Source organism: Malurus melanocephalus, unplaced genomic scaffold (genome assembly GCF_030028575.1).
Source record: "Malurus melanocephalus ecotype Western Australia unplaced genomic scaffold, MMel_1.1 scaffold_145, whole genome shotgun sequence".
Taxonomy (NCBI): domain Eukaryota; kingdom Metazoa; phylum Chordata; class Aves; order Passeriformes; family Maluridae; genus Malurus; species Malurus melanocephalus.
Window position 1 is genome coordinate 1,005,380 of NW_026623377.1, and position 19,224 is coordinate 1,024,603.

The following is a 19,224-nucleotide window of genomic DNA, read 5'->3' on the forward strand; positions in this document are numbered from 1 at the left end:
CCTACCAAGGCAAGGCAACTCACTAAGTGCATGAGGGAAAGGCTGTGGATGTTGTCAACCTGGACTTTTTAGTAAAGCCTTTGACAGTTTCCCACAGCATTCTTCTGCTCATGGCTTGGATGGGTGCACTGTTCACTGGACAAAAAACTGGTTGAATGGCCAGGCCTGGAGMGGGATGGTGAGTGGTGCTATGTCCAGCCCGTCACTATTTCCCCAAGGTTCAGTATTTGGGCCAGTTCTGCCTAACATCTTTGACAACACAGCGGACAAGGGAATTGAATGCACTCCCAGTYAGTTTGAAGACAACACCAAGTTGGGCAGCAGTGATGACCTGCTGGAGGGTAGGAAGGCTTGGCAGAGGTATCTGGACAGGCTGGATCAATGGGCTGAGCCCACTGACACGAGGTTAAACAAGAAGTGTTGGATCCTGTGCTTGGGTCACAATGACCCCAGGCAGCACTACAGGCTGGGGGGCAGAGTGGATGGAAAACTGCCCAGCAGAAAAGGACCTGGGGGGCTGGTCAACAGCAGCTGAACATGAGCCAGTCTGTGCCCAGTTGGCCAAGAAGGCCAACGGCATCCTGTATCAGCAATAGAGTGGCCAGCAGGACCAGGACAGTGCTCCATAACTGGAACTTGTGTGGCCTCAAATCCTGTATTCAGTTTTGGGCTCGTCACTACCAGAAGTGATTGAGCTACTGAAGCATGTCCAGACAAGGGCAATGAAGCTGTTAAAGGATCTGGAGTACAAGCCTTATGAGAAGCAGCTGTGGGAGCTTGAGTTGTTCAAACTGGGGAAAAGGAGGGTTGGAGACAACCKTACTGCTCTCTATAGTGACATGAGGGGTCAGTCTCTTCTCCCAGGCAACAAGTGATACGACCTCTAAACCCACGAGGTTTGGATTAGATACTAGGAAACATTTTTTCACTGAAATGGTTGTCAGCCACTGAAATAGGCTGCCCAGGGAAGTGGTGGAGTCACCATATCTGGAGGTATTTAAAAGATGTAGCACTTAAGGGTATGTTTTAGTGCTGGACTTGGCAGTGCTGACTTACTTGATGATCTTAAAGGTCTTTTCCAAGCTAAATTATTCTTTTCTATTTCAAAAATGGCAGCTATATTTTACAGTTGAGAATAGAAACAAGAAAGCATAAAAATATGACAAACAGATTTTGCTCACATAAAATTTAATTACCTGTGAAGACTGGCATCAGAATAACAACAGCAGTTTTTCTGCCTGTTTGCAATAGTGTAGTATCCAGAGGCTCCAAATTGGATGCTATGTACACTTTGTGAAGGATTCTATTTTTTCTATTTAATTAATAATAAGGATGCTTATCCATGGAAAGGTGTCAACATCCAAAACAAACTGTATTATGGCACTTTTCACTTTTGATCTTATGATTAGGAACAGTGCCATTTACAACAAAAATATGTGTACTTCTAACCATTTACAGCACTCATCTTTTTTGTCTCCACATTTATCAGCATTAATGCTTGCACCGAAAAAAGAATCTTAGGTGTGTTTGTCTACTCCTGACAATGTAATTTTCATCTTATCTGTAATGACCAGATACAAAAATAAACTATAGGAATAATTTCAACAGCTTGTGCTGCAGCAGTGCAAACAAGTAGATTTTTAGACCTTTCATTTGATATATAGGGAGGCACATACAGAAAAAAGTTGTCTCTATTTGGTTGTTTGATAAATGTGCAAATATTGTCTCCCTATTACCACAGCAAAATCTCCCACAGTATTACCTCAGCAGAACAACAATAGCTTTAGTTCTAACACTGAAAATCTCCAGTCATCCATTAAGAATTTTGGTGCTAATGCACTACAGGGATGACACAAGAAACAAATTCATGCAATTGAATTAAATGTCTGAAAGAAGATGTTTTACAAGATTATAATTTCAGTGCCTATGCAGCATTAAGCAATGCCCGTAGCTCTCTTTTGAGTACTTTAAAGCTGTTCACATTGCAGATGCAGTTCATCTACTAAGCTGTTACACAGCATGCAAGTCAGAGAAATGTGGTCCAAAGTTCTATTTGATTTGAGTATTACCAATGAGTCTGTAGTTAAAATATGACACTTCTGCATAATGCTTTTTAAACAGTGGCAACATTTGCAAATAATATCCTGAAGAAGGAAGTTATTCTTTAATCAATCCAGAAAAAATATTTAAGCAGTACCACAAAAAACCCAAAATGTTTTATCACAAAGTATACTTGAATAAAAAAACCTTCAAATATATGTATCAGAGAAATCTAGTATTATGGATATTCATTCTAAACAAGGCAAGACATTTTTACAAATAACTGAACTCTGACTAGACATTTACAATGATGGCATCTGCCCCAGATTAATGAGGGAACTAGTGAAAGAACTTGTTAAACCACTCCAAATCCTCTACCAGCAGTCTTTGTTAGCTGGAGAAGTTCCAGCTGACTGAAAATTAGCAAATGTAGCGCCCATCTACAAGAAAGGCCTGAAGGATGATTCAGGGAACTACAGGCCTGTCAGTCCAACTTCAGCTCAGAGCAAGGTTATGAGAGAAATTATCCTGAATGCCATTACATGGCACATGCAGGACAACCARGGGATCAAGCTCAGCCAATATGGACTCAAAAAAGGCAGGTCCTGCTTGACCAACTGATCTTCTTCTGTGACCAAGTGACCCACTTAGTAGATGAGGGAAGGGCTGTGGATATACTCTATCTAGACTTCCGTGAAGCATTTGGCAGTTTCCCACAGCATCCTCCTGGAAAACCTGGTTGCTCATGGTTTGGGGTGGGTGGACATTTCAGTAGGTAAAAACCTGGCTGGATGGCTGGAGCCAGAGAGTTGTGGTCAATGGCAGCTAAATCCACCTGGTGGTGGTCACTAGCAGTGACAAGGGCTCAGTTTGGGGATGGTCCCTGTTTAGCATCTTTAACACTGAGCTGGACCTGGGGGTTCAGGGCACCCTCAGTAAATTTGCAGAAAACACTAAGTTGGGTGGGATTTTGATCTGCTCAAGAGTAGGAAGGCTGCAGAGAAAACTGGACAGACTTGACCAATGGGCTGAGRACAATGGCATGAGGTTCAATAAGGGGAAATGTTGGGTCCTGTACTTGGGTCCCAGTAACCTCACACAGCCCTCAAGAGCTGTTCAGCAGAAAGGGATCTGGGTGTGCTGGTTCACTGTCGGCTCAATATGAACCAGTAGAGCACCCAGGTGGCCAAGAAGATAAATGGTGTCCTGGCCTCTATGAAGAACAGTGTGGCCAGCAGGAGCAGGGCAGTGATCACCCTCCTGTACCTGGCACTGGTGAGGCCACACTTCGAGTACTGGGCCTCAGTTCAGCTCTGGGACTCTCACTTTAGAAAGGATGTTGAGGTGCAGCAGCGTGTCCAAGGAAGGGCAACAAGGTTTGTGAAAGTTCTGGAAAACATGTCTTGTGAGGAATGGCTGAGGGGGCTGGGTTTGTTTACTCTCGAGAAGATGGGCTCAGGAGGGTCCTCATTCCTCTATACCTGAAAGGAGGCTGTAGTGAGCTGGGGGCTGGTCTCTTCTACTGTACCTGCAGTGAGAGAATCAGAGGAGATGACCTTAAGCTGAGACGGGGAGATTCAGATAAGATAAGAGAAAAAAAAATTCAGTGTTAGGGTGGTCAAGCACTGGAAAGGTTGCCCAGAGGAGTGGTTGAGTCACCATCCTTGGAGATGTCTAAGAAGTGTCAGGATTTGGGTGATGAGATTTAGGGGTTATAGCGATGGTGCTGGCTTGACAGTTGGACTTCATGATCTTAAGGGTCTCTTTCAACCTTGATGATTCTATGACTTTCAGACAGTTTACTGGATACTTGTTTTTGAAGTCCTAGACTAGAGTTTGAACACATTTTTMATAGCTTTCACTATAATAGAACAAGGAATAAATTATGACTTTTGGCCTAATAACATGTGACTTCTCTAAAGAACTTGCAATCTAATGTATTAGCCAAAACCAATACCAAATACAGAAACAATCCTATACTGAATACAAAGAGAAATTCTGGCAGCAGGTCTTCATCAAACTAAAGGAAGCCATTACTTCAAATGTGTTTCAGTGTCATCCTTTATGCCACCATTTTTTTTATAATAAATTTTAATCTATAGAGAAATTTTAATGAGAGTTATCCGCAGTAATTCAACTAAGCAGTGTTGAAACCTTAGGTAGAGTTCCATCAGCATATTTTAAAATGCCACACTTGTTAAGGTTTATTAGATTTTCAGAGGTCCAACAGCACATGAAAATCAGTTGTCTTGCTAACTTAAAATTTTCCACGACATAAAACCGAAATCTCTTCCATCAAGTTATAAACCTTTCACTTGTTATTTACATAAATAATTGGAGCGTAATGTGTTGAAAGGCTCTATCCTAATTTGATAAATTTACAGAATGACTTCTGAAAGCTTCTGTGAGTTTAGAGGGGCAGGTGAGGTTTTGGGGTACACTAAATGTGCTTATTTTCCTACTAGCTGCTGAAATCATTGTCCTTTCTTTTCAATTACCCAAGTTATCCTGCTCCTAATACCCAGCAGGATTCTAAAATCTGATCTGCTGGTAATAAACATCTTGATTCCATTTCCAAGATTACATCCTTATTTAAAAGTCAACTAAATAACAAACTCATTAAAAGTAATGTCTTCCTTTGTCTTCAAAGTCTCTCCCCTACCCACTCCAGACAACCTCTTTTTTATCTTTTTTTTTTTTTTTTTTTTTTTTTTTTTTTTTTTTTTTTTTTTTTTTTTTTTTTTTTTTTTTTTTTTTTTAGTAATATAGTGGCATTTTTTAATCTCCTTTCTAGTCTTTCTCTAATTGATGACAGAGGCAGATCAACACAGGAAAATGAAGCTGCTCTCATTCAGGCTTAGTGTCTTTAGCACAAGAACAGTGGTAGCAAAGACAAAAAGGTACAGAATTTAGTGTCAGATAGTAGTTAAAGAAGAAATTCCCTTGCAATTTGAATATGCACTCTATTTACAGAGTAAAGAAAGCCACTAAATACAACCAAGATCCAGTAGAGATGTTCCACCAATGACTGCATAACTAATCATTAGAAATCATAAAACACATTCCACTGAGGCCAATATTAAATTGAGTTACTGTCATGTTAGTATTCAATCAAATTCTGGCTGCTCAAAATCCAGAGGAATAAGTTCTGTTCTTAGTTATACAGATGTCCTCAGTGGAAATTATCAAGAATAGTGGCCAAGGAGTATTTAAAGTTCAGTATATGTTTTAAGAAATGTTCACATTAATTCAGATTTGTTACTTTTCCATATGAGAGCTATACAGTGAAACAGATGACATGTCCATACAGCACATGCTCAATTTTTTATTATGATGGAGATTAAGAATAAAACGTTTTGCAAAGATGATGGTTTATAAGCTTGTAAAAAACCCACTTACTCAAAGCATACCCAAAAACAAGACAACTCTGTAATAGTCCTCATAGTTAGCCTCCAAAACCACCAGAAGCAATAACCTCTAAAAAAGATTCTTTTCTTTCTTTATTCAGTCAACTCATGACTCTCAGCAAGTGGAGAAACAACAAGACAGTGAAGATACTTGAGCAGTATTTAAGTTCCAAGATGGGTATTTCCACACAACTAACTGCTCAGGGATTCTGTGATGCCATGTATGCCCTACAGCAGTATGCAATTGTTATGAGTTTTACCTATATTCAATAATTGCTAAAAGACATGCCATGAAAGCCCTGAATAGATAGCATTAAAAGCACCTTAAATAGGTTAGCCTTAAACAGAATGATCTTGGGAAAAYATGATGCAGAAACAAAAACTAATAGCTTCTAACCCTCATCATAACCTCAGTAAACTGTCAAATTAAGCACAAAGATGAAATAAAGAAAATAATTTATACCAATTTTCTAGGTTTTTCTAGTCACATCAAAATTATAAGAAAATTCAGTGTTTGCTATGGCAAATACAAACTAAAACACAGTAATTAGAAGCAGAGAAGTGTCTGATGAACCACCATGTTATACAAACAATATTAACCATACTATCCTGTCTGTGGAATAAGGGAAAACATATACTTCAAAAATGCAGAAATGTTAAATATTTCTTGCAGATTTTTAATCCAAGAGAAACCAAATTATTACAGTATTTGTTGGAGCCTGGTCATAATTAAATACAGGAAGGATATTAAAACTTCCAAGAGTTTTTTTTTTTAGCCACAACAGAAGAAAAGGCACAATTGCATAATTGGAACCAAATCCAAACTCCACTTCCTTCTTATTTACCAGTATCATGTAAAGGACACTATTTAGATGCTGAAAGATCTGGAGCTGACAACTGTTAATCATCTCAAAGTCAAAAATTTCAAAGGAATCATACAACATGGGTTAAAAGTTTATAGATGAGAGATACAGAAAGTTACCGCTCACTGCAAAACCACATCCTAAGAGTTACCATGTCTCTTGTTCAAAAAAATCCTAGAACTTTATTTTGTTGTGTGGAAACAAATTCTCTCGGTAGCAATAAGTGCTTAAAACACAGAATTTGAAAGAAATATTTCTATTTTAAGATATTCTAGAAATAGTATTCTTCAGAGAACAGGATCTCACTTATAATTTGGTTCTATTATAGTGATCTACACAGATCACTTAAATATGAAACTAATTTGCCAGTCTGTGGGAATTTTTTTTAAAAAGTTTCAGATCATTTTTGTTGGCAGTTGAATGTTCTTTCTTATTTGCATATCTGTACAGGAAATTAGTCTCAAATGCATTCTTGAGCCCTCCCCTCTAGAAAAAAAATCCTTTTCCATTTCTGCAATGCAAGCAGAAAAATTATAGTGCAGACACAGATGGATATCCACATGCTAGGTTTTCTGCTATAAAATAAACCAAGCAGTTTTCAAGATTTTCTAATTAAATTAGTGTGTTAACCCCTGGGGGTTTTATTCCAGTCTGACACAGTCAAAGTCATCAACACTGACCAATGAAGACAYATGTATTGGCCGAGTTCACAATTTTCAGATGAAGGGATGGACAAAAGGCCCAAGCACACTGCTGTATTAGCTGAGTGACTGAAATGCTGGCAAGAAGTATCATACAAGATCCTGCTGTCGCAATACTATAAATGGCATGGTTCACTAATGCTTTTTTTTTATACACAGAAAAGAAAATTCCTTTTATTCTCATTAAAAATTACTACACTTCAGTGAAACCCATGCTGAAGGAAAGTTATCATGACGTTTGTTATCATATCTGTTTGACCTCTAGTTCCTACCATTAATCAACAGCAGCAAGAACCTAATAAACTGAAAGTCTAAAACTTTAGGGCCCTCATTTTTTTTGGCAGCATCCATGAGAAACTTCAAAAGGTCTTTCTTTTTAAACATTTATCACATGAGGAAAAGCTAGCTTTAGATACYTAGCTGGGATGTAAAACCAAAATCTGTTTGAAAACATCTATCTTTACAGAACCTGATTGTATSACAGTAATTGATTAACTTCCTTTTAAAAAACTAATTATCATTAGAAGTACAGCAAGAGTTTATTTATTTATTTATTTACATTAATTTTCAGATTTGTACTACTSATTCTTAGTAGAGACACTCATCCCTTAAAGACTTACAAATCACCACCAATAGTACAAAAGAAAAGAAAACAAACCAAGAAACTAGATGTCCTGAGACAGACTCAGCTGCCACTTATGTTTTTCTTCATTTATTTTAACACATCTTTTTAATGGGACTGATCACGGGGTTGGGTTTTTTTTTTTTTTTTTTTTTTTTTTTTTTTTTTTTTTACTTTAGAACCTCATCCATACATACTTCTTCCAATTTGATAGATGTTCTCTTTACACTCTTGGGCCAACACCCTAAAATTAATTTGGACTGAAGCAACAGAGCCATTTTCTGAATAACATGTTTTACCCATAATCTGTTCCAATATATCAACTTGAGTTTAATTTACCCAAAACTGAAGTAAATAAAAACATTTATTTTATAATGAGAGCGTGCATTTACAGAATTACTTCTTAATAACTTTTAGATAACTATAATTCAATAACAAGCATTGTAGGGGTTAATGTTTAAAAAAAAATATCCTATAAACTGCTAAGCTTTTCCTTGACCATCTAGTTCTGCTTCAACTAATCGTGAAGAGGACAAACACCATGTCACATGCTTTGTTTGCTAACATCTATGCAGGTCTTCAATCTTTCTTGTGTATACCAGTGAGTGACCTAAAGTACAATGATGTGAAAGTTCAGACAGAAATTCTGCAATATAAGAACACTTAGAACACAGAACATAGAAAAACCTACCTAATCAAGGAAAAATGCTATAAAGACACAGGAGGTAACAAAATAATCTGAAATAAGAGAGCTACAGCAACACCTAACTTCAACTCTTCTTGCTTCCAGCATTTGATAAAATATCTAATAATAATCAAGAAGTCTACATTAAAAAAAAGTCAAAAAACAGTGGAACAAAGAATTTAAAAAAATAACTCCAGAGATTAATAAAAATTATCAGACRTACTTTTAATAAAATTAGAAATTAAAAATATCAAGGAGTTGCTGCCATAATACATACCACTACAAAACCTTAACCATAACCCCCCACATATCTGTACACATAAAATACTTAATAAGCATTTAATACACATTTTAAGTATTTTTCTAAGCTGCTTTTTTTTCTAAACATTTTTCCAATAGAGACACATCATTAAGTTCAGTTCTTATAAACATTTGTTCTGAAACAAATGAAAAGTTCTTCACTAATTTAAGCAAGGGTTTCCCCTCCTTTCTGATTTCAGTGGTTATTCAGACAAAAGCAGTAGGTACTAAAACAAGAGCAACCTCAATCATTGGTCTCAAACAGTGTTATCATACAATGATAAAGGTGGGAAGGAATATTTGGAGGTCATCTTGTCCCACCTCTTACTCACACATGGGCCAACTTTTAGCACAATGGGCACTGGCATCTCTCAACTTTACCRACAGGTACAATGTGAAGAAAAACACACTTGAATAAAGATTAAAACAATGGATCATTGTAACAGCTTTAATTAGAACATAAAATTTTGATGTGCATTTTAAAATGTTAACAAAACTTCCTCTGTACCATAAGCCCAGTTGGTACCAGCAAATACCTACATCACCAATACAATGTTCTCATCTGATCACATGCAGCTAAAATCAGTATCACTTGCATTTTAGAAATCATAAATCACTGCACCAATGGTGTTTAAATATTTAAAGAAGAGTTAAAGATCTCATTATTTGTAGTATATGGTATTTCTTTCATGATCAAAACAACTTTGCCTTTAAAGGGCCCAGGAAAAATGCTGCATTTTCAAGCTTACTTCATTCTTTAATTTCCAGAGGCAAAAAGCAGACCTCCTGGATTACATTACTTTGAAGCCTGGGTACTTTATTACTCTAAGTGATTTTGCACAAGTTATTCAGTTGCTCTGGAAGTAATGTTAACCAGTGCCAAAGCCTTCCTTTCAACACTGGTTTCACCACTTAGGTTTGTCTTTCTTAAATTACTTACTACCGCTGTTACAATCTCAGGTATATTATAAACCTTGATCAACCTGTGTTTCCAAAGAACATGGCAGCCCTTCTCTAAAAAGTGAAAATCAAACTTAGTGCAGAGGTAACTATCTATAACTATGTCATATAAAATGGTCACTACTACAGTGGCAGGTTAAGAGAACGATCAATAATGTCATTACTCTCATTATTATTGTTATCATTAGTTGTACCAACTAATGCACATTAATTTATAGCCAAATGGTATTCTTAGGTTCAAACATCTACACAAAGAAAAGCAATTTTTTTTTTAAATCCTACCTGAGTCGACAAGAGATTGCAATCAATATGTAGTCCTTCTCCCGTCTTATACCTCTGAAGTAAACCAGCCATAATTGCTCCATATGTATACAACCCAGTAGCAAGGTCTGTCATTGCTACTCCTGGTCTGACTGGCTCACCATCCTAAAGAACAAGGAAACACCCCAAAACAAAACAAGACAAACAAAACAATAAAGAAGGAAAAAATTAAAAGTCAGAAAACAAGCAGAGACAATACGATTGTGCGGGGCTGTTCTTATTGGCATGACAGAGACATGGTGGGATAACTTCTATGACTGGAGTATTGGAATGAAGGGATACAGGCTCTTTAGGAAGGACAAGCAGAGGAACAAAAAGGCAGTGTTTCCCTCTATGTCAACCATCTGAAGCACATGGAGTTTCACTAGGGACAGATGAAGGGCTGACTGAGAGCACAGGGAGGGCAATTACAGGTAACACTATAATCCTACTCCTGGCTATTCAGGTAAACAGAGTGGGTGAGGCCCTCTACAGACAGATCCCAGTGGCCTTGCATTCACAAATCCTGCTCCTCATGGCGGGCTTCAACCACCCCAAAATCTGTTGGAGAGACACAACAYTTTAGAAAAACAGAACCACACACTAGGAAAAAATCAGGCTTAAGACTGTCTAAGTAACTAGAAGGTGCACAAATCCATTTGACCTGATGACATACATCTGAAGGACTTGAAGGACCTGGCTTGAGGGACTGCTCCCTTGAGGGGACCAGTGGAAATGGCTAAGCCACTATCTATCATATTTGAGAAGTCATGGTAGTTCARTAAGTTCCCACTGATTGGAAAAGGGGAAACATAACATCCATTTTTAAAAAGGTTAAAAAAGAAGAACCAGGGAACTGTAGGCTCACCAGTCTCCTTTTCCTATCCAGCTGGATTGTGTAGCAGATCYTCCTGGAAGCTATGCTAAGGCACATGGAAAAAAAGCAAGTGATTTGTGACAGCCAACATGGCTTCACTAAGGACAAATTGTGCCTGACAAATTTAGTGGCCTTCTACGATAGGGTTACAGCAGTAGCAGATCTGGGAAGAGTGTCTGATGTCATCTACTTGGACTTGTGCAAAGCATTTGGCTCTGTCCCACATGACATGTTTGCCTCTGAACCAGCCACTTGGTAGATAAGGAATTGGCTGAATGGTTGCAGTCACCTGCAGCTACTGCAAGAAATAAATATCTTTGAGTGAAACAAAATATAAAAACTAGCCCTGAAAACCAGACATCCTTGCGGCATCTACACAAAACTGCCACTTTGTGATGCCTCAGGCTGCAGATCATGAAGGATTTATTATGCAACTTTTTGTTCCTAATAACATAGGGCTTCAACTCAGCAATGCAAAAAGAAAAGAGATAATGTTAAAGACAAGAGAAGCTAGTGAAGACTGAATTTTACTATGCCTAGAAGGCAAAGGCCTAAACAATTGCCAYGTTATGTAGACAAGGGTGCCTGTCTTTTTAAAAGGTAGAACCATATGGCTTCAGTCTTCTCACCCCCTTTTTCTCCCTCCTCTTCAGTCCCTCCCCCAGTCAAAGCTTAGTTTTGCATTTTCCAGTATACACACTCCAGGCTTCTAGCTCGAAAAAAGAACCAACTTTTTTTTTACACATGCAAATAAATGCCAATTCATGGCCTTCTGACTGAAGACACTGTAAAGTTGTTTTTTCTTTTGTGTTTCATCATGTTTCTTTTGTGTTTCCTTTTTTGTGTATCATCCCTTTTCCGGCATCAAGGGAAGAATCTTCATTTTACATCATTTCAGAACTTCTGAATCATCGGCATGATACACATACCCTCTGCAATCAACGGCAAAATGAACTTCTAATTTCAGCCCAGCTAGGTTTGTATCATAGGATCTTTAAAGTGCTTCTTCTAAAATGTTCTCCCATTTCCTACTCTAAAAAGTTTGAGGTCAGGTGATCTGATTGTCACAGCAGTTCCTTATTTTGAAGCCTTGTTTTTTGTTTGGTTCTTTAAAGTTTTCAAGTTTTGAAGAAAAATAGCAGTGCAAAGCTAAATAGAGTGGTCCATAGTTCTGGCACCCAAGTTCTGCCTACCATAAGACAACTTAAAATTTGTATAATTGATAAATAATAACTGGTTTTCAAGTTTCCATACATGTATTTAAACTAATGTAGCATAAATTCAATATAATTGAATTTACAAAATTCTTTTAATTAGCTATGCCTAAGTATAATTATTGCAATAATAGGCTTCTAATTAAGATTGTGAGACTTGTTTACTGAAAATTATTTTAAAACGTGTCTTGGCTTCATGCAAGAAAATTAATCTTCACCATCATTTTTCTTTTGCATTCCAACAGGATTTACCTAAGTCTGATATCAAGTCATATATGTTATTTTATTTTTCTTTTAAAATCTTTACTTTATTATCGATTGCATTAATAGAGCAATTCTGAAATAAAAGACAGTAGGACAGTATTTTCTACGTAAGATGGAAACATTTTTTGGTATTTTTATTCATATGAAATTGACAACAAATTATAAAATCTGCATAAAATATAACCAAGTTTAAAAAAAACCTTAGTTACTCTCATTCAAACTTCAGTAAGGATTAGTCTGTGACTACCTATAGTTTAGATATGCATAGGATAATATATGAACTACACAACATTAAAGTGAACACTGCTTTAAGAAGTGCTACTTTTTTGAAGAATCTCTTTTTCTTTCTTCTCCACACTCTATACTTCAGCTTCCCAATAGAAAACACAACTCAAAGGTTCCAGCTGCTTACCACTCTCATTGTATCCAACTCTAGGGAAAAATAGGAAAGAAAGTTCTTCATTTTATATGCATAGGCCTACTGAGAAAACTAATTAGCACACGRGAAGGTTTTTGCTCCTCAGAGCTACCACTGAGAAGAAAAAAACAAAACAAACAAACAAAAAAAAAAAAAACAAAAAAAAAAAAAAAAAAAAAAAAACCCAACACACAAAACCCCAAGCCAAACCATGAAAATTAGCACATATTATTGTTAATTTTTTCTTTTTTCATTATAGACACTTCATTACATTCACTGGGTTGAGAAGAAATCAAAAAGACTTTAGATTATGCAAACATATGTGCCACAACATTCTTAGTTTGAAAACACTTTTCCACTGTTTTCAAAGCATCATTCATTTCACCCTTCAAGGAGAAAACTACRCTTTGAAGATGGAGAAATCAGGATTATTTTAATAGGTTGTTACATATGAATTCCAGAACTTTCCTCATCAAGTACTAAACTACCTAATGTTTAAAAGCAAACACTTCCTTTACCTCAGTAAAAAGTTCAACTTTATTTATAAAAACACCTTCACAATTCCCCATTACAGAACACTCCTACAAACTACTAGCACTATACTGCTATGTTACTTTTAACATGTTGGCTTTATTTCATCCTAACACTCCACAACATATAATTCTGAACCRGTACACACAAAGCCTTACTGGGTCTTTCTGCCAAGACTCATGACTAGCTGCAATTTGTCACCATTCAATCAGCTTTAATCRGCTCCTGTGCCATAAACCAGTCTTTCTGTGGCAGGATGCACAGAGGTAAGCATAGTGAAATGGATTCATTCGGGCTTTTATCTGTCCTGCAGAACAAGGGGTATGAAGCTGCTTCACATGAACAATAAAGCTACACACACAGAGAAACACCTCCCTTTTAGACAGAGCTTCTGACAGCACAGCAGTACTCCAAAGTAGCTAACATTATACCAGTTCCCTGGGCAAAGTAAAAATCTATACAGTATCTTCTATTCAAGCAAATTATTTCAAAAGTGATAAACTCCACCACCTCTGCCAGAAAAAAAATTATATTACTATTCTGATAGGAAGACAAAATCTAGCCCTAGCCAGGGAGAATGTGCCTTAAGCAAATATGCTTAATAAAAGCATTCTAAGTCCAGTAGTCTTTACAGATGTGAAATAATTGCTGAAGCTAATATGAACCAGCAATGGCAGTATTTTTCAACAGCTCTGAGGTATATATCGAATGTGTACTTTTTTTATTACTGTTTGTTTGGCTTTACACCGAAGAATAGCCTCTCTGGAGTGTAGATTCAATGCTGTCTCATATTCAGTAAAATAAAARTGGTTTTTCTGCAAGAAAAAATACACCACCATAAAAGTACTTCAAATATTGAAGACCACATGTAATAATCCACTAGGAGATGGAAGGGGATTTGTATCCAAACTGGGATTTATTTAATTAATTTCAAGTTATTGCCTTAATGAGTCAGAAATGTTCATCAAAGGGATATTCATCTGGCACTGATATATCTRAATATATTAAGTAAAAGCTTTCTGTTCATCAAATGTGAAACTTGATAGTGGTATTTACCCAGGAAATATCAATAAATTATGTCATCCAATAAAAGCATCATCAGAGCAAACTTTGGCCTTTAGGATATTTTAATTTGTGTAAATAACACCTGAACGTGACCTGAAGCAACTATTTTAATTCAAAATGGGTTTGTGTTAGTGATTTACACAAAATAGATTCCYATCATAAACACATTAGAATTTCAAATTTCACAGGTGCGAAACACTTCTAATACAGAAGTAATTAAGCACATGTGTAAGAGCTTGAATTCCATGCAGGTTTCTGTACATGAAAACATGATTTAAAGACAGTATTCTATCACGTTTGGGCTTGTACAATCAGCAAAAATAACACTTGCACAAATGCAGATGTTTATGCTTATAATTTTTCAATATTGCAGAAGTTACAGCTTGTTTTCAGGGTTCAGAATATCACTCAGAAGCATTTCAAAGTTATTAGCATTGATCAGGATAATGCTGGATAATCAGGATAACCAGGATTCCTGGTATCAGGAAAAAAAGGGAAAAAAAGAGCAAGCCATTCTTCTTTTTAATTATAGGCAGGAATGTAAACTGATATTGGATCTATATATTTTTGTGTATGTCAGATACAGGACAAAATTTTAGTACCCAATTATTAAAATGCTTTCTGAGGAACTGTAAATACGTGTACCTTGATATAAATATGTATATCKCAACATTGAGCACCTCAGTCTTGTATGTAGATGCTTTGTCACTGCTGCTCAAATCCATTACAATTTATCCACTGCATCAGCTGCTGCCTCTAAGACCATCCTGCAAGAACATTCAATRCTTCATTTACCAAAGGGATATTCCCAAAGAGCACTGTTGCACTGATGATCTTATGCTGATTAAATACTACTGCAATTAAATACAAAACCAACAACATCTATCATAACTTTTCCTTTTTTTTTTTATTTCCAGTTCATAAGAGTGGCCTTTTCTATTTTTTTATCATACCCTAGTCCACACCTTTAAATGAACATATTACTTTTAGTACATTAATTCCATGTTATCTGGTTGACAAATACTTTAAGCTTTATTTTAAATTTTTTTTAAAAAACAGCATGACAGCGTAAGCTTCTTTTTTCTTCTTTCCTTTGACCACTTTTCCACATGTTGACTGAAACATGGTTTTGTACTTTTGTTCAGGCTTAGTTTCATGAAAGTGTAAACACAATTCAGTCACATGAACATAAATGTAAGAAAAACATGGAAGATTTTACTATTAATAATACTTTGCTATTTAAAGTCATTATCAAACAAGCATTCAATATTATTTTACAGCCACTTGGGTAAGTTTTCAYTATAACAACAAAAGGCAGATCTGTTTCTTTGGAGTAATTGACTACTTAAGTCTTCAAAACAAAAATGTGCCTCTGTGCATCAAAAAATGATTTTGAGAAACTGAAGAAATACTATATGAACAACTTCAAATAAAGAAAAATAAGCAAATTTTAATACATTTATTTTAATCACACAAAAGAGTGACTAAGTTTAAACAAATTGTAAAAAGCCTGCAGTGAACAGACAAAGCTGTTACTGACAATGACTAAATGATTCCTGTGCTTACATTGCCTCAAGTCTTGGTGAGGTGATGCGAACATCTGGTTTTCCAGTGTAGATCTTAATGCAACCTTTTAATAAAATCCACCTTTATAATAGTCACTGAGGACTATTATTTTCATAAAATAACTTACATGCAATTATTCAGTATAACAGTTATTTATTCTGGCATTCACATATCATTGAAAAGCTGTACAAGAGTCCTGTGCTTTTCAATTGTTCAATATACTTTCCTTTATTCATGTTGTACTAACAAGATTTGCCCCCTTCTAATAGTTTATACTCTCTTTTGATTTTGTTTGGTATATCTTGACGTGTGCAGGAAGTTTCTGGCATTGTTTTGGAAGTATTAACCTCCATTCTATAGACACAATGCAAAATTTACTTACACTGTAGTTTCTGTGCTCAGTCAATTGCTTAGTGTGTATGTGCACCATGTATTTGAAAGGAGGTGCCTACAAAGACTACACTCAATTTGATGTCTTCATGTGTTCTAAGACAGTACATCCTATAAGTATGTACCAATAACCCACCAGAAATGGACAGTCTCAGGACACTAGGCACTAGACACTTCAGCTTATTCAGTCAAAAGATGCTTGATTTTGTTTTTTTCCCCAATAAAAAGGGCAACAGTAACAATTCTGGACTCTGGTAGCAACGGTTGCCAGAAGTACAAACTTCTGATGTTTGCCATTGTTCTCAGTGGAAAACAAGTCTGGCAAACCATCAACTCTGCAACAGAGCTGTGTCCAGATCTAGCGTGGTTAGCTTTCAACAACCTGCTCAAACACGAATATCTGACTCTAAGTGCAGAGACTTCATGAATTCCTTGTTTATTTAGAGCTGCAAGACACCCTCACAAGAGCTGCACTACTGCTTCCAGAGTATCAGGAGCACCATCACAGAACAGTATATAGCATTCATAATGCATAGAACAGACTTGTAACACTACCTCACCTGAGAAGGGACATTTGGGGACCACATTCCCTGCATCTATAGGTGATCCAAGACAGCTTATTTGACCAGCGTTTTTCTGAGGTGAAGACACATGTTCTATGCACCTCTAGAATCAAGATACTAAACTACTGTAATGCTTCCTGCACTGTCACAACTACCAAGGATCTTAAGTATCAGTGGGAATAGCAGCACACAAAACTTCTCCAGAAATGCATGGCATCTCTCTGCCTATTTTCAGACAGAATGATTGAAAGACATCCAGCTTTAGTCAGAGTTATCCAGATAGCTTCACAATCTCCTCTTTTAAAAAGGGAATATCAACATCCAAGCATCAGGGAGACTTCATACACATGCATGATTACACCGTCTAAGTGTCAACACTGTGCCTATTACAGCTCTTGAAGTGATTACAAGTGGCCATTAACAGGTTACATTGACAATTTAGTCACTGTAGATTTAGGATATTTCTTTCTTTCTTTAATTTTGTGTGTCTTTAGCATGTTTCTTTACAAGCCTGGAGTGAGATACCTGAAGTATGTAAGTATTATTATTTTCTTAGATTCCCAGAGATGAGACTTCTTGTTGGGCTCAGGTGGTTTGCATAACAGATATGTTAGCATAGGCTGATGTGTTCCATGCAGCAGCCAGTTTTGGGACATGGCACAAAGATTCTATCCAATGTAAGTTGTACACTATACCTCATGCCCTGTGATATGCATGAGACCAGAAACAGCAGCAGCAATGGAGTCATATCCACCTCTATGAACCACTGGACCAGTCTGACCATAACCTAAAAGAGAAACAGAACAATTAGTAATTCAATCAAGGACAAATACAACATAAACCAGTACTTCTCCTCAGCTTTGTTAATAGGTTATCCAGATTGTACAACCAATGAAGAGCTATTGTATTCTACTTATTCCTGCACATTTTTAAGCACAAACAGTCGGATTTATCCTGYGTGTTTGATCTTAATTCTAGACAGACTCGTGTCCCTGCTATGTTTCATTCATTTTGGATTAAAATTCCTTTTTAATTCACTGTGTCAGATGAGGTTGGACTCAGATGTTATTTCAGAGAATCTGCAGCTTCTCTACAAGCCCACAGTTTCTGTCCAACGGGGTCCATCTTGCCTGTATTATCTCCACTCTGCCATAAGGATACTTTGTATACCCCAAATAATACTAATATCATGATACCATGGTTTAGACACATGATTTGTTCCCTCCTCATTTCTGTTACTCTATTCCACATCTAGACAGAGCTACCTTCAAAACAAAACATTGTTTAGAAGAGATAGGAAGGCTTTAGCAAGTACGCAYAATCTGTTTGCCAAGAGTTAGCAACAATGAAATTCCAAATACTGAGAATTTTTACAGAACTACCTAAACAGTTTTGTTCAGCTGTAGAATAAACTTAAACAGCTGTAGCCAGAAGGATGCTGTCTTACTCTTCTCTGTTATACTCATATGCTTCTACTAACAACAACCACAAGTTCTTCCAATTGAGGAGGTCTTGTACAAGCAGCTGAGGAGGTCACTGAAACCAGTGACCACTATCACAGAGGGTATAAGTCAACAGGGAAAGAGCAACATAACTGATTGATGGCTTCTATTAGTTTTAATAAAGGCAGAGCCCTCAATAACCAGATTTAAGCACTTGCCCTCCTCAAAGAGGAAACATATTCAAAGTCATTCTCATGCATTCTTTTCAGATATCTCTAAGAGAAATCCCCTGGTTACTGGAGCAATTAAGAGATATTTGTCACAGATAAGATTCCTAATTTGGCTGTAGTTTTAAAGCAATGTTTTTGTTTCATTCTTACCTGTGAGGACAGTATTAGAATAATGTTGTATCAACATATACTGCAAGATAAAAATTCCTGAATCTCCTAGGTTCCTTTCCGTTATTCTCATAAAATAATCTTCTCCATATACAGACAGTCTATTCAGTAGACATAACATTCTAAACACCRGCTTTGTTAATTAAAGCAGACAGTTAAAACTCATTTTTCATTTAGGTAAACTACCCCAGTTCCCTCACTTCAACTGATGCTGTTATGTGCATAATTTATAAATTACTCCTAATATACAGTGCAAGAGAATTATGATCACTTTAGACTGGAGTTAAAGCACTTTGTTACCCCAATGGATAAATCATACCAAGCAAAACAATAACCACTAACCACTCAGATTTCCCCATTGTACCACAAACTATCTCATTTGCCTGATCTTTTTCTGGAGACATGAAATCCGCATTGTGCAAAGCTGTGGAGGAACTCAACTTGTACACTCAGTGTCACAGGGAATATCAGAATACTACAGCCAACCCACTGACTTTATCAATGTAGCCTCAAAACAAACATTTTGCAAGAAAAAAGTCAACACTTTTCTTAAGGTCAAATTTGTGTCTTGTTGACATCACTATCCACACGAGAGAAGAAAAAACCTACCAGTTTACC

General features: G+C 36.6%; 1 protein-coding gene across 12 annotated transcripts in view; it reads right to left on the bottom strand.

Annotated features, from left to right (window-relative positions):
- Positions 1 to 19,224, bottom strand: part of SUGCT (succinyl-CoA:glutarate-CoA transferase) — a 323,333-nt gene that overhangs the window by 265,655 nt on the left and 38,454 nt on the right. For all 12 annotated transcript variants that reach the window (XM_057371355.1, XM_057371361.1, XM_057371350.1 and 9 more), the window contains exons 7-8: positions 17,462 to 17,553; positions 9,861 to 10,004 (exon numbers count right to left, since the gene is read on the bottom strand). In XM_057371355.1, the coding sequence (XP_057227338.1) occupies positions 9,861 to 10,004; positions 17,462 to 17,553 (236 nt within the window). The remainder of the gene's footprint in view (positions 1 to 9,860; positions 10,005 to 17,461; positions 17,554 to 19,224) is intronic.